Consider the following 17,327-nt stretch of genomic DNA (forward strand, 5'->3'; position numbering starts at 1 on the left):
GCAGCTCTGGAGGTCGTTGAACCCATGGAATTAGACTTTTGGTCAGCTTTGATTGCTCTGGCAATCTAGTACAGGGGGCCATTTCAGCCTTGAGCTGAGGTGAAGAAAAAATGTAAAAAGTCATTGCCCTACAAATTGAGAATAAACACACACACACTTAAAGCAACAGTTTGTATAATGAGAAGGTTAAGCAAGTGTTTTGAAGCAGGTTTTTGTTACCATGGCTACAGGGATAATTATGTTTCTGTGCTTTTTGCATTTAAACCCACAAAGGTACCTAAAACAAGTCCCTTTGGTATTCTTTGTGTTCTTGTGTGTTACATTTTTAATTCTGATGCTCTGATGTAACTCAGCCTAATTAAAGTTTTCTGGTCACTCATTAGATAGTTGTTTTTTCTAGAAAAGGCAGAATGTGGAGCAGAGGACTTCAGTCCTGCTTAGACAAGCCAGTGATACCTTCTCACATATTTTGTAAAGCAACCTTTAAATCTGGAGGGGTTTCATTTGTGTTCTGCAGCCTTTTAATGTTTTCATGCACACATCAAATTTTTCTTCACTTGTCATTGTCGTTTATCGAGCTAATTTTTTCTTACCTGGTCACCTGTTGGGAGGTTCATCCGTCTGTCTGGTGAGAAGAGATGGAGCTGTGGACATTCGATATTCCACTCCAAAGTCCCAGAGGTCTGTACCTTTACTTTACTGTCTTTACTTTTCCACCAACTAACTACTGATGTCCAGTCAAAACTTCATAATCTGCCATTTATATAAAACAGAAACACTTGTTAAAGGTGATGAAGTGTTTTTGGGGGGTTTTTTTTGGTAAAAATTATTTAAAACTGATTCTGTTATTGCTGTTGGTGCTTTTACAGTTCTGGACCCTAACCACAATGTTAATAACACATTTTCTTTTTCTTTAAATAACAACCATAGTTGGAATCCAAGAGATCAAATAACAGACAACTCAAAAATATATATAACAACTGCATTATTAGTGTTTGTGGTGTTTCTTTTAACTAATGTCATTATTTGATTAAATCTATTGTTTTAACCAAACCTACAGTATTATTTGAAGTTATAGTACCTGCTTATGGGGTACAGTAATACAGCAAAAGTACAATTTGGTTTTTGGTACAGTCATACTGAAGTTTTAGTCCAGTCACACTGATGTTTATTTGGGTTCATTTATTTTAAAATTTAGGGTTCTTAAAGTAAATTTAACTTTAAAATAGGTGGTACTCATTTACTTTGCTATAAGGAGTTCATGTGACTCAATTTTGAGTAAGTTGTTAGCTTAAGTTATTTAATAATTCTGATACCATTAGATTTTAGATTAAATTAGATTTTTACAATAGAAATGGTGGTTACTTTCAAGGAGGTTAAGTGATTGTTTAGGTATGCTTGTCATTGTGATCACAAGTAACTTATTTTTACAGGAATCATTTTAATACAGCTCAAAATACCACAAATCTTGACGTTCTCACAAAAAACCCAGCCTGATCTCATAGCAGTTCATGATATACTCATGACTACTAATCTACTGATTCCCGTTGCTGGCCCACATTTCACAACAGTATGTTGTGTCCTTGAGCACAATTTTTCTTCAGTCCACTCTATTTGTTTATTAAAAAAGTTAGATAAATTCTAGATTAACAATTAACAAAGAGTGTATTTGTTTTCATGGCAGATGTTGAACTTTGAGTTACATGTCAGTTTTCCACAAATCACTTGTATGATTTTTTTTATCCATTAAATTGCATGTATGTCATTTGATTAAGGTTCGTCATTTGAAACCTCTTGGTTAGGTTTTGAAAAAGTGATCTCAGTAAAATTATAAACCTTGTCACAGCTGGTGGTAAAACCTCCCTGCTTTTTCTGCAAAAATATGTGCTTTTGACACAAAATGCATTCCCTGCCAAAATGCATTACTTACAAATTTATGATAATTCATTTTTGACTATTTCCTACTCGTCACGGCTGCTACAACAGTCGTGTGGTGTTTGTGAAGGAAGGACCTAAATGCAGGCGAAGGCTGTGATTCGAGTGAGCGTTTTATTTACAGTGTCTGCACAGTGACAAAAACAGGAAATAATGATTGGGGAGCTACCAAAACCTAGAATGGGAAAACCAACGTCATGCAAACTCAAACTGAAAAACAAAACGCTAAACACTGTGATACCTGAAACCACGAGGAGACAAAAGGCACGGGAACACATGGCATGAGAGGCGGGGATGACACAGAGAAACACCAAGAAACGCAGAGGGCCCCTTCGCCTAATGTCCTGGTGCAGTTGTGTACTGAATAATATAATGTCTGTGAGTATACTGATTTTGAAGTACTGTGTAAAATGTAATTAAGACCACAATGATAATGCTTTTGCTAAACATGGCTCAAACTCTCCTAGGTTTAAGTCATCATCTAACCATAGCTGTATTCATAAGATAAGAAATCTTGGTAATCCAGACCAGGACTAAAAAGTACTTTTTGTTTGCCTCTGAAGAAGGCAAGGACAAATTCCTTGGGCAAGTATTGGGATCATCGCTTAAAATGGCTTGAACCTTGTTTCTTTATTTTTGGAAACATGTTTTTTATATGAGTAGATGAATTTTGAACATTTTGGCCAGTCTGAAAAACTTGATTTTAAAATGATTTTAAAGCATCTCAGCAGTAAACAGAATCAGAATTACAATTATTGTTTCTTTTTGCATAAAAAAGGAATTTGTCTTGCTATCATGTTACAAACAGTCGCTTAAAAATAAAAAAAAATATGAATATTTAGCTATGAAAAACCTAATATTTATACCAATATCACACATAACATATCACTCTCTCCACTAAGAAAAAGAGAGATTTTGAGGTTCGGGGCTTTTATGCTTTATTAAGTTTGTGAAATAGTCCAGCTGCATGGGGAAAAAAACTGGTACTGATGGACTGCAGCTTCCTGCCAGAGGTTAGTGGGACTAAAAATTTATGTAATGTGGGAATGGCAATCTCTCATGTCTGTCACAGACATACTAGTAGTACAAACTATACTGTGGTGGGTCCATCTTCTAGATTTAATGTTATGCCAAGAGAAAAAAAAGTGGCTTTTTAACATATTGTCTGCCTAAATATAAATTTAATATATAAATATCCGTGTAAAAGATGGTCATAGTTTCTGATTCTGAAAAGGAAAGCCAAAGCAGAAGTGCCTGACACTTTCATTTTTTTTTTTTACCACGTCAGCAGAAGACCGCTCCTCTGGATGAAAAATCTAGTTTTGAAGTCTGTAGGAAACAACCTTAACATTAAGTTATTTTATGAGCTTTATACATACTTGATGAGTTTTGGTCTTACACCATAGTTTTAAGTCTTATAAATTCAACATGATGATCACCCTGTTAATGGTCCCACAGAAAAACAGAATAAAACACAGTGTGATTTGGGGCATTGTTACTTTATAATTGGCATGTTGCTATCATATAAGCATGGCACGTCTTTCAAAAAACTTGAGGACAATAGAAAAAATGCTTAGTGGAACTTTACTGGCCAGTAGGTGCATCACAGCTGGCATCATATATACATCATATCAGCAGCACAAACAATGCACCTTTTTGGACTTGGACCCCTCTGATGAACACTGATGAGCTCTTTTTTTCCTTCAGATTTCCCAACTTTGTCAACCAATCACAGATCTAGTTCTGTTAATGAGACCTTGGGACTCGGTGGTGTCACGTTCTTTATCATCCAGGGCCTCACAAGCCTCGATGAGAAAAAGATAATACTTTTTTCCATCCTGTTGCTGATTTACATCATGGTCCTGGGAGGAAACAGCATCATCATCTATGTGGTACAGAGAACAGTTTAATCAATATTGTCGTAGTCTAATAAACAGTTGAGGATGAGGTGAGGATGTGACGATTACCATCTATGTCTTTCCTGCTGCAGGCACTGACGGATCCAAAGCTCAACTCTCCACTGTACTTCTTCCTCTGCAACCTCTCCTTTGTGGACATGGTCTACACCACAACCACCATCCCCAACATGCTATCTGGCTTACTGACAGATATCTTAACCATCTCTGTCCTGGGCTGCTTACTCCAGATGTACTTCTTCATTCAGTTATCTGTTACAGGCCGTGCCATTCTCACAGTCATGGCATACGATCGCTACGTGGCGATCTGCAACCCTCTGCAATACAACAGCATCATGACCAGGCCTGTCCGACTGCTACTTGTTGCAGGAGCCTGGGGATTCGGTGCAATTTGCACTCTTCCTGTTACTGTGATTGCCTTTGAGAGGCCTTACTGTGGCCCAAATGTGGTGAAACATGCCTGGTGCGACCCATCTTCTGTAAGGCGGCTTGTGTGCAGTGACACCTCTTTGGATAACATTGTGTCTCTCTTATTTGCAATGGTGTCGCTGGTGACCACAGGTGTCTTCATACTCTCCTCCTACATCTTGATTGGTTTTTCCATATCCAGGATGGTTGTTGCTCAGAGGCTGAAGGCGCTCAGAACATGTTCTGCCCACCTGACTGTGGTGTCCATCTCTTATGCAGCAGCCTCATTTGTATACATTTCCTACCGAGTGGGAAACTTTTCATCAGAGGTAAAAACTTTGCTTTGCTTTCTCTGTAATGTCTCAGTGCAGTACTCTGTAAAGGTCTTGAGCCACCTCTATTTATTTATATTTTTGGTAGGAAAACAAGAAATACGTGCAGAGATTTACTGAAACAAACAGACCAAAATGGAAATACAGTATCAATGACAAAAACAGCATTTGGACATTTCTAATGAGCTGTCAATATTTGCTATAACCACATTTATTCTCCACCTTTTCTTCTTCAGCAGAACCAGGACTCTCATGGACAAGATTTCATGTAAACTCCCCTGAGTGGGTTAGGGTACTTGTTGTTTCTAAATTGGCCTAGGTGTGAATAAGAGCGTGAGATGAGCAAAAAAGAAGCCAGTGGCTAAAGAAGGAATTTGAAAGACCTTCAGAAATCCTGGAGAACTATTGGTTAAGACGACTTTAAAGGAAAACATAAAGAAATGTGGTTTAACACTTTTGCACATTACTATACGTCAAACGGTTTTAAAGTGTCAGAAGAAACAACATTAACAGTAACATTAAGAGTTTGGTGACATTGCTCAAAGTAAGTCTAAAGAGCTTGGAAAGAAAGCTGGACTTCTTTAACTTTCTTGAAGGCAATTCCCCTTTCATTTGAGAAGCTTCTTCAGTTGAGAAGCTTGAAGTCATCTAGGTCATCCTACCACGACCTGGATGACTGAGAACCTACACAGACATATTGCCTCAAAATAAGGTACATTTGTTTCACTTGTGTTTTCATTTAGGGCTGAGCCCAGAGAGTTAACAGCCAGTGTTGGGAAAGTTACTTTTAAAGTGTATTCCACTACAGATATATTACAGATGTATTACTATTACTGAAGGCTACTCGCCATTACAATGCCAACTAGATCATTAAATCTTAATATAATCTTAATATAAAATGGACATTAGGTAAGGCTGCACTTTTTGCAGTGATTGTGTATAGGAGACTGTTTCTGTATCAGTCTAAGAAGCTTGGAAAGCTTCTCATCTGAGAAGCTTCTTGAGTTCTGACTATGATGACCTGGATAACTGAGAACCTTCACAGACATATTTCTGGATCAGTAATATGTTTTCTTTTTATCTGTTAATAATCATGTGGAACTGCACATGATTATTTGCAGCTAGCAAGTTGTTAATGCTATCCATCAGTCTAAAACCACCATGTTAATATGTGGAGATCCTGAAGGCTGCTCAAAAAGATAATATTTTAAATATTTGTTCAATTAAAATTAGTTCAAATTATTATTTTTTTCTTAAAGAAATCTGCTACATCATGTATAATTTATGTCATGTGTAATTTCCATTGCAAATATCAATCACAGCTAAATTAAGAGGGGATGGCAGTAAAAAGCTGTGATGTCATCAAGTACACTGCCGTTCTAATTGTGGAACGATCGCACTGCGTTCTCAGGAAGTCTGGACTCCTGTGTGAACTTACGAAGTCCGGACACGCGAAAATGCGAGTACGGACTCGTGTACAGTGGCTTGCAAAAGTATTCGCCCCCCTTGAACTTTTTTTTGTCACATTACAGCCACAAACATGAATCAATGTTATTGGACTTCCAGGTGAAAGACCAACACAAAGTGGTGCACACGTGAGAAGAGGAACGAAAATCATACATGATTCCAAACATTTGTTACAAATAAATAACTGCAAAGTGGGGTGTGCGTAATTATTCACCCCCTTTGGTCTGAGTACAGTCAGTTGCACATAGACGTTGCCTGATGAGTGCTAATGACTAAACAGAGTGCACCTGCATGTAATCTAATGTCAGTACAGATACAGCTGCTCTGTGACGGCCTCAGAGGTCGTCTAAGAGAATATTGGGAGCAACAACACCATGAAGTCCAAAGAACACACCAGACAGGTCAGGGATAAAGTTATCGAGACATTTAAAGCAGGCTTAGGCTACAAAAAGATTTCCCAAGCCTTGAACATCCCACGGAGCGCTGTTCAAGCCATCATTCAGAAATGGAAGGAGTATGGCACAACTGTAAACCTACCAAGACGAGGCCGTCCACCTAAACTCAGGCCGAACAAGGAGAGCTGATCAGAAATGCAGCCAAGAGGCCCATGGTGACTCTGGACGAGCTGCAGAGATCTACAGCTCAGGTGGGGGAATCTGTCCACAGGACAACTATTAGTCGTGCACTGCACAAAGTTGGCCTTTATGGAAGAGTGGCAAGAAGAAAGCCATTGTTAACAGAAAACCATAAGAAGTCCCGTTTGCAGTTTGCCACGAGCCATGTGGGGGACACAGCAAACATGTGGAAGAAGCTGCTCTGGTCAGATGAGACCAAAATGCAAAATGCTCTGTGTGGAAAACTAACACTGCACATCACTCTGAACACACCATCCCCACTGTCAGATATGGTGGTGGCAGCATCATGTTCTGGGGGTGCTTCTCTTCAGCAGGGACAGGGAAGCTGGTCAGAGTTGATGGGAAGATGGATGAAGCCAAATACAGGGCAGTCTTGGAAGAAAACCTCTTGGAGTCTGCAAAAGACTTGAGACTGGGGCGGAGGTTCACCTTCCAGCAGGACAACGACCCTGAACATAAAGCCAGGAAACAATGGAACGGTTTAAAACAAAACATATCCATGTGTTAGAACGGCCCAGTCAAAGTCCAGATCTAAATCCAATCCAGAATCTGTGGCAAGATCTGAAAACTGCTGTTCACAAACACTAATCTGACTGAGCTGGAGCTGTTTTTTAAAGAAGAATGGGCAAAGATTTCAGTCTGTAGATGTGCACAGCTGGTAGAGACAGACCCTGAAAGACTGGCAGCTGGAACTGCAGCAAAAGGTGGTTCTACAAAGTATTGACTCAGGGGGCTGAATAATTACACACACCCCACTTTGCAGCTATTTATTTCTAAAAAATGTTTGGAATCATGTATGATTTTGTTTCCACTTCTCACGTGTGCACCACTTTGTGTTGGTCTTTCACCTGGAATTCCAATAAAACTGATTCATGTTTGTGGCTGTAATGTGACAAAATGTGGAAAAGTTCAAGGGGCCGAATACTTTTGCAAGCCACTGTACATGAGGATTTAGAAAAGGCCTAACAATCTGCAAACTACCCTCAGCTAACGCCAGCTAACAATGTTAGCTCGGTATGGAGTATCCTTCATTAAAAGTAATAAATATCACACAGCAATAGTACATCAAAGATACTGAAGTTTCGCCCATCCCATTCTTCTTATGAGGTGGTGTTGGAATTTCCAAGAAATGCATTCCTGCCCGTGCACTGCTGGCTGTTGGGCTGGCTCTGGGTCAGCCCAAAAGCTGATGCCACCAACATTAACAGGACATTTACATTAAAGCCTCTTATTATGTGTTTTGTTTGGGTTTCCAGCAATCAGAATCAGGTAAACTTTATTAATACCAGATGGAAATTGTTAAAAAGAAGAAGAAAAAAGGGCCTGCTGCGAATTGTACTCGAACTCAGGCCGGCTGCTCATAGCCATGCGATATATGATTACATGCACCTGCGCGTTTAATCACCAAAATTGGAGAAGGCATAGAGAGGGGATAGCCTAATATATGAAGCCAGAAACGATTGCTGTGTATTCTATTTATTTCAGCAAAGTAACTGTATTCTGATTACCACCTATTTAAATGGTAACTGTAACAGAATACAGTTACTCATATTTTGTATTTTAAATACATAACGCCGGTACATGTATTCTGTTACTCCCCAACACTCTTGACAACCAGGTGATATGTTAAATCACCTTGTGGATACAATAAACCACGACAAACCAAAAAGTACTTGCATCATTACTGTGATAACATGTTGATATGACTTCCACCACAGAGCTGGATACTTTCATAATGTTTCTGGTTTAAATCTCAGGGAAAAAAAAGTCATGCCAGTTTTTACCAAGGGCCATGCAGCATGACTCCTGGGTAAAAAACCATTCATGCTAAAGGACCAGATGGACCAGCAATGTCATCCTCGAGTATATAAACAGATGAATTAAGCATTACATCTGACTCTGTTTCAGGTGCGGATCATTGTGTCTGTGCTGTACTCTGCTCTGACTCCCTTCCTGAACCCGATGATCTACAGTCTGAGGAACAAAGAGCTGCGAGAGTCTATCAGAAGAACTTTGAGCAGGTTCAGACCTGCTGCTGTGTTACCCACCAAGAAAATCAGCACTTTGTCCTGAAAAAGTGTCTGACACAAATCATTTCTAGAAATGGTGATCTTTTAATTACATGGTTGATTGTGCCAATATTAATAATAGTTGTCCAATTGTTTATGTACTGATGAGCTCATATATAAAATCTACTGATAAAGTACTGCATTAATTAGTTAACATTTTGTCATTTTGGTTCCCTTGTCTCTGTCACTTTCTTTTAATGTTTGAAATAAAGTCAATGTTAACAAAACCTTTAAACGTTTTTACATTTCTCTTCAGCTACACCAGACAGTACAGCAGTAAGCTGTGAATCTTGAAGCTGTTATATTGTTAAATAGTGGTTAACAGAGACTACATGAGTTATCTGGGTCATTCATGAAGTGATTGGCTTACACCCAAGTGTTCTTATGACTATTTTACAGTTAAATAATAATTCATATATAATTATTATAATTATTACAGAGAATTTGTTAAGCAGTTCCTGACCCAAGTGGAGGAGTTTAAGTATCTCGGGGTCTTGTTCACGAGTGACGGGAGAAGGGAGCTGGAGATTGACAGACGTACCGGTCTGTTGTGGTGAAGAGGGAGCTGAGTGTAAAAGCGAAGCTCTCAATTTACCGGTCGATCTACGTCCCTACCCTCACCTATGGTCCACGAGCTGTGGGTAGTGACCGAAAGAATGAGATCGCGAATACAAGTGGCGGAAATGAGCTTCCTCCAAAGGGTGGCTGGCCTCTCCCTTTGAGATAGGTTGAGAAGTTCGGCCATTCGGGAGGGGCTCAGAGTAGAGCAGCTGCTCCTCCACATCGAAAGGAGCCAGCTGAGGAGGTTCAGGCATCTGACAAGGATGCCTTCTGGGTGAGGTTTTCCAAGCATGTCCCACCGGGAGGAGGCCCTGGGGCAGACCCAGGACACGCTGGAGAGATTATATCTCTCGGCTGGCCTGGGAATGCCTTGGTGTTCCCCCGGATAAGCTGGAGGAGGTGGCTGGGGAGAGGGAGGTCTGGGCTTCTCTGCTTGGGCTGCTGCCCCCGTGACCCGGTCCCGGAGAAGCAGAAGAAGATGGATGGATGGATTATTAAGAAATTTGTGATTGACAAAATGCCCAAGTATCATTAATATTAATTTTGCACAGAACTTCTTTTTGCAAGAATCTGAAAATCTGGTAGAAGCTCGGTGGCCTTTGTTGAGGGAACTAGTGTGACACTAACTTCAGTTAAACTTACAGTTGGCTGTTTGTTTTTTCTTTTTCTTTTTTTTTCTTTTTTTTTACAAAAAACTGATGCAATTTCATAAACTTAGAATTAATTTATTAAAAATACATAGAAGCCAGTCTCCTGAATTGAAGCCGTGCAGGGCTCTAACACACCAAAATGTGCATAAACGTGCTCATTCATGGTTTCCATAGGATTATGCACTTAAATTGACAGCACTAAGAAAACACAATTTAGTTCACTGCGATCAGCACTTCACTCTCACACTGCAGGCCTACTTGTTGTTCCTAGAGTATTTAAAAGTAGAATGGGAGGCAGAGCCTTCAGTTTTCAGGCCCCTCTTCTGTGGAACCAGCTTCCAGTTTGGATTCAGGAGACAGACACTATCTCTACTTTCAAGATTAGGCTTCAAACTTTCCTTTTTGCTAAAGCATATAGTTAGGGCTGGACCAGGTGACCCTGAATCCTCCCTTAGTTATGCTGCAGTAGGTGTAGACCAATCAATCAATCAATCAAAATTTATTTATATAGCACATTTTTAAAGACCGAAGTACACCAAAGTGCTTTCCAGTAAAATCATGATACAGATAAAACTGCTGGGGGATTCCCATGATGCACTGAGTATTTCTTCTTTGGTCACCTTTCTCACTCGCTATGTGTTAACAGACCTCTCTGCATTGAATCATATCTGTTATTAACCTCTGTCTCTCTTCCACAGCATGTCTTTATCCTGTCTTCCTTCTCTCTCCTCAACCAGTCACAGCAAATGGCCCCGCCCCTCCCTGAGCCTGGTTCTGCTGGAGGTGTCTTCCTGTTAAAAGGGAGTTTTTCCTTCCCACTGTCGTCAAAGTGTTTGCTCATAGGGGGTCATATGATTGTTGGGTTTTTCTCTGTATCTATTATATTATATCTATCCACTGTACAATATAAAGCACCTTGAGGCGACTGTTGTTGTGATTTGGCGCTGTATAAATAAAATTGAATTGAATGCTCTAGAAATTTCTAAGAACCTAAATATGAAAATATGCTACTGAAATGTCACCTTTAGGCTTTCATCAAAAGTGTCTCACTGGCACTGGAAAAAAAAAATTGAAAAACATAAACCACAGTAAATTTGATACTTTTGGAGCTGGGGATTTTTTTAGACCCTTGTAAATGTTTCATTTTTCTCTCTTATCTTTGTTATGAAATAAATATATATTGTTAGTGCTTATTTTCTGTTTATATTGGTTTATAGAGTAGGAAAACGCCCCTGTGAGTTAGAATGTGTGCCAAAAGTCACAGAGTACTGACAGAAGACTGCACGCTTTGTGCAGAGAACAGGAAGCGTGGCAGACAGAAAGTGAAACTAAGTAGAGTGTTTAATCGAAACTTAAAGTGTTCGTGAAGTCTAGAGGAAGTATATAAATAACCAGACTGCCTGCTGCTGCTTCAGACTTGAGCTGATGACTCTGTGCTCAGTCTCCGTTCCCAGCAATGTAAAATAAAGATCATTTTTTGAGCTTTGACCACTTTGAGCCTAGTCTTTCTTTGCCGTTAAAAGAATACAAAGAACTGAATTTAATATCTTCCCTACACTTTAAAGCACTATTATGGCCTCATTGAACAATACAAAAATGAAGACTTTTAAAGATCATGCACTCAAATAGTGGCCAGATAACACAATAATGAATAATGACAAACAAGCTGAAGTGATGCTCACTTTATCGATATACACCAGGGGTCGGCAACCTTTCTGATGATGAGTGCCATCCAAAATTTCCTCAGAAGTCAATGTGCCATATGATTACATTAGCAATAAATTTAATGACGCTCTATAGTAACAGTTACACACTATATAGATCAACTTTACAGAATTATATTTGTTCAGATGTTGGCAGCTATCAGCGAATAGTTATCAGCTACTTTGAAAAAAAAAAAAGACTTTTTATCCATAACAGCAAATGAACTGAACAACAGAAAATACAAATGCTATTTATGGCCTCCTCACAACAGTGATAAGAAAAATAAACTGGGCCATGGGATGTTTGTTAATACAGAGACACACATGTTACTGTGATCTCTGGTCTCCGAGTGTCCAGCATTAAGAGGCTACCTGAGGACTCATGTGAGAGAAAATCTGCTCACACAGATATGTAGAGCCAAATACTGTCAATAAGGCCTCTGCAACGTTCTGTAGACAGTTAAACTTGTCAGGTAGTGACGTCCAGCAGGTGAAAATGCAAGCTCCATGAACACGCACAGCTGTGGACTGTAGGCTAAGTTGTTTTTAGCCAATTACAAGTTGAATCTGGTAGTTGGGCTGTTAGCTAAGATACCGTCATTAAGAAGCAGCACAACTAATGTGTCTATGCGAGCTACTTTGCATGCCAGCTATGGTACACGTTCCCAGGGTTGCCGACACCTGATATACATCTACTTGACCCACTGTAGGATATTCATTTGGTATTAAGAGGTGTTACCACACTCTGCAATTTTATCACAACTAATCCACAATTTGTCCCCATAAAGTACCTCTGACAAGGAAAATGTCTGATCAGTTTCCAAAGTATTTGGACATGTTAGCATAAACAAAGACAAAAAAGAAGCTTAGTTCACCAGTAACTCTGTTACAGATGACACAAGAATTGTTTCTTTACATAAGACTCTTGTTTGCTTAGTAATATATTTAATCTATGATTAATAATGATTTCTAAAGTAAACTTTACCATACAGAAAACAGATGATGTATTGTGTTTTGCCTTGTTTACCAAAAGTAGCAGTAGTTAACCTGACATTAAGTGATAATATGTTTTTGGGTAAATTAATTTGAAAAGGTTTCACTGGTGATTTGAGGGTGCTTTCAAGAAACCAAACGTTTTTACATTTCTCTTATAAGGAAAGAGAGAACTTCCATTCATCCATTCTGAATGGATGAGAAATGGATGTGTGGTGCTGTGAAAGTCAAAAGTTAAAGAAATAATGGATTGCTGGAAAGTTTATGGTTATCAGATTATTTTCACCCGACATCAGTAACCTGACAGAGGTTAAAACATGTTTCTAAGGAGCACATGAGATTTCAGCATGGTAGTTTAAAAAGGTGTTAGGAAAAATGTACATATTGAAAAAGATTAAAGCTAAAATTCTTAAGAATACAAGTGTCAAAGTAACAACATGCAATTAAACGCATACAATATTGCCGTTGCATAATAAGATCACAAATTTCAACAAAGTTCAACTGAATGAGATGTGTAAAAATAACAGTCAGTTTCCTATATTAAATTATAACTCAAAGCCTGTTAAACACAGTTAAAAGATCAGTTTCTTATAGCTAAAAATGAAATTGCCCTGCAGGAGAAGGAAGTCATTTTTTCCTTGTAAAAATAGTATAGACAGTGATTTTTTTCTCTAACGGCTTTGATCTGATGTCCGTAAATAATGGCGTTTAAAGAAGGTGGTACCACGTGGAACAAGATGGATGCCAGCTTCCTATGGTCTGAAAGGTTCTCAAACCGATGCAGAATGATGATGATGTTTCCTGACAGAAGCAGAATGATGTACACAGCCAGGTGTGCACAGGTTTGCAGGGCTTTACTGTTCAGAGCCTGGTTTTTCCTACTCAAACACACCATGGAGATCCTCAGGTAGGTGATCGTCACACTCCACAGTGAGCAGGCCATTTTGGCCATGGTGGAGCCGAGGCCATAGAACATTTTCACATGAGAGCTTGAACAGGGAGGCGTTGTCGCAGAACGGGTTGCTGATGGTGCGTCTACAGCGAGACAAGCGAATGCTGAGGCCAAATAGCAAAATAAATCAGAGAGAAAGCAAAAAAGTCATGACTGCCCAAATCAACAAATGGGTACAATGTTAGAAATAATTAATGTACTGGTTGAATCAACAGCACCAAATGACCTGAAAGATCACAGAAGACAAATGAAATGCAGAGTAGCAGAATTATTTCCATGGTTAAGGGGAAAAATATGACATAACATTTAACCAAATCAAAAACACTTTTGACGAGGTTGCTACAATCAAAGCTACAATCAAGATGTGCCGTCATAAATGGAAATAAAGGGAGTTTACAACAAGCTGCAAACCAATTTTTACACTAAAGAAGAGGAAGGCCAGACAACATCTGAATGAGTCTGCACACGTCTTAAAAGATTCTTTGAACAGATGAAAGATGGAACTGGGTCAACTTTTTAGCAGCACTGATGCACGGACTGCTTCTAACCTGCTATGCTAGTGTGAACAATGTGGACAGAATAAGTTAGAGAAACCAACTAGGAACCCGCAGAGTGCCAGCTGAGATGCCAGCACCTCTCAGACAAAGCCATTTGTTGAAGTGGCTGTATGACAGTTTCTACAGGTGGAAGAAGAGCAGTAATCAACATCTGCACACGTATTGCCTGTAACAAGTAAACAGATTTTTTTGTGTAAGTCAATACATGTTACAAATATTGTATAATTAATGTCCTCATTTGTTGTAGTACAAGCAAGATAAAAATAATATATGAATAAAGTTCAGTTCCGCCACTGAGTTAAATTTACATAGACAGTTCACCAGTTCAGAAAATAATAGAAATTGAAGGGAACTGCACTTACTACAAAAAGAAATTTAAACTTCATGGCAGAAACAGAAAAACCAGATGAACAGATTCAACCTGTTCAACCTTTTGGGATTTAAAAAAAAAACAAAAAAACTTTTGTTCCACATGCATAGGTCAAAGGAGCAGTGTGGGATTTAGCAGTGAAGTTGCATATTACAACTAACTGAATTCAGTGAAATGCGACATAAGAAATGGAAAAGAGTAAGCGTGAGCTGTTACCTAATCATCACCTGATGCACTATCTAGGTTGTGGTTGTGGTTTGTTTTATTATGTGTGAAGCTCTTTAAGTTTGTGCAGCTTCCCCGCTTGAAAGGGATTGATGCATCTACCACAACTGGATTTTATACAATGATCAGGCAGATCTTTTGTTTTCCTTCTTTCTTTAATCTTCTTTTCGGCCATAGTCAGCTATAGGTGAAAAACATTTAAATACAAACCAAAAAACCAAAATACAAATTATGTTTGCTATCATACATCTGAGAATATTGTGAACAATCCCAAACATTTTTTTTACCACATCAATGCAGTGCATAAGCTTCGTAGCACAATTTGTACTTGAGTATTATTTATAATAATTATAATAATTAAATGATTAATCTGCATTTGAGCTTAAGCAGTAACAATAGTATTTATAACCAGCTTCTCTTAACCATATGCAAGCATTAACAGTCTTCCATGCAGACCAACAATAAACAATAGTGCTGCTTGCGACCAACTCACGGCACAATGTTAATGCTACGTAAGGACTTAGCCCCAGAACCGCTGTAACTTGAGCATACCCGGACATTGACGTCCCTCACAATACCTTTTTTGTCTGGATTAGTGCTGACAACTATGCCCATCTTGAAGTGTCCTCTCAGCGCATTCTGATCACTTAACCAGACATCTCCAACAGCGACATTTCTGTGTGCAGTGTGCCACTTGCTCCTTACAAACAAATTGGGGCCAGCAAGTTGGCTCCAGGACCTCCAAAACTTGCTCACTTCTGGAGTCTTCCTGGAGTCTCTTATAGGGGTAAATGGAAAAGTCAAACATCTTGAAGTCCCCATTTTGAGATGCTCGACCAAGCAAAAGAGTGTTGGGTGTGACGTAATGAATGCAACCTTCCCGACTCTGTACTCTGGCATTAATCGGGCGCTCATTTGCAAGGTTAGCTGCCACATGAAGAGCTGTCTGGAACTCACTGTAACTTAGCCCAGACTCCCTTCCAAGACTCTGGAGCGCTCTCTTCACAATGCGCACAGCAGCCTCAGCAGCTCTATTCCTATGTGGGGAATCAGCTGGATTAACTTTCCACATCCACTCTGTTCCATTCTTTGCCGCAGTCTCCTCCAAGACGAGCTTGTTCTGACTTTCCAAGAATTCATAAAGTTCCTTCAAGACAGACTTTGCTCCTATGAAATTGGTGCCAGGGTCGGACCAGATCTTTCTTGGATGTCCTCTAATTGCTGTAAATCTCTGGTAAGCCATCAAGAATCCTTCAATCGACAAGGAGTTTACTAACTCCGTGTGAATCGCCCTGCTGGCCATACAACAGAATACAACTCAAACTCAAAAGGTAAACCAGGTTGAGTTCGTTCCGGAGGTAAGTCACCCATTATTTGCCGGCAACTCTGTACTTTTGCTTTCCGGCAAACCACACAACCATCAACAACCTTTTGGGCAATTCTTCTCCCTCTGATGACCCACGCTTTCTTCCTCATTCTGAGCAGGGTCCCAACAACTCCCTGATGACTCTTGTGGAGATACATAAATTCTTTTATTGCTGCCATATAATCTGCATCATTATAACTGCAGTAATAACATTCAATAATATTTCTTACAGTATTGATATTGCATTAAAGTTGTTGATTGAAGATGTCCATTTGAGGATCCTTCCTTTAGGTTAACTTTTATTACAAGTATGGTTAGAAGTATTTTATACACATTGCATATCTGTGCTTATTTTGAGTTGATGTTCAGTTCATTAAGGGTCTTAAGCTTCACTGGCGTGACTGTCCAGGTGATGCATGCTGAGGGAAACTAGAACATAGAAGGATAACTTCAATGCATGCTTACAACACATATAATCTAGGAATGCGTCAGGCCTGAGGCCTTAACTCATTTGGTGTCTCGCTATATTTTACTCTACTTGGCAACAGATGACCAGAGTCAATAATTAGCCCCAGAGACCCTGAGGGCTTGAAGTTTATTACCTTGTATGGAAGCTGTTATAGAAAAGAGAAGTTCTATGTCTGTCTATAGCTATTAAAGATGTACAAGATGTACAATTAATGTCTGGAACCTATTTTGATCTGTCATTGATGCCATGGGGGGGCGTGTACCCCGCTGCTTTATAAGTATCCACAACATGTATTTTGGTCAGAAGACATATGCTGATGTTTTCTCCTGGCTGTTAATAAACTCATCGTTTGAGTGCACTTTTCTGGGGCCTCCGTGGTTTGCGACACTTCTCTACATTGGTCGATTTTACGACACTCTAATTGTGGGCCTCCCGGGCTAACAGTGTAGACACCCACTCATCATAAGCCAAGATGGGAACACTAATCAGGTCTTTCTTAAAAGCTTGCACTCGGCCACCACAAACAAAGAGCCCAGAGCCTGGGTCTTTGTATACTACCAGTCTATCTGTAGTAGTGCTTGGGAAGACTGCGCTGTTTTGTGCAGCAAGGAAGATGTCTCTTAGGGCATCTTCACGTTCCTTCACTGAAATTACTCCTGCCAACGGGACTGCCTCCCACTTTGGGTCATTAGCAGCTGGATTTCCCCCAAGAAACTTTC

The 17,327-nt window shown here is 39.5% G+C and overlaps 1 protein-coding gene across 1 annotated transcript; it reads left to right on the top strand.

Moving 5' to 3' along the window:
* Positions 1-3,713: 3,713 nt before the first annotated feature.
* Positions 3,714-8,766, top strand: or6at1 (odorant receptor, family 6, subfamily AT, member 1). The gene is made up of 3 exons (XM_085288015.1): positions 3,714-3,827; positions 3,926-4,588; positions 8,602-8,766. Exons 1-3 carry the CDS (start codon positions 3,792-3,794, stop codon positions 8,764-8,766), a joined length of 864 nt encoding a protein of 287 aa, XP_085144141.1. The 5' UTR covers positions 3,714-3,791.
* The last annotated feature ends 8,561 nt before the right edge of the window (positions 8,767-17,327 follow it).

This window comes from Mchenga conophoros, linkage group LG10, assembly GCF_057382185.1.
Source record: "Mchenga conophoros isolate Kocher_MC1m ecotype Shallow Benthic linkage group LG10, M_conophoros_male_GT1.1, whole genome shotgun sequence".
NCBI classification, from domain to species: Eukaryota; Metazoa; Chordata; class Actinopteri; order Cichliformes; family Cichlidae; genus Mchenga; species Mchenga conophoros.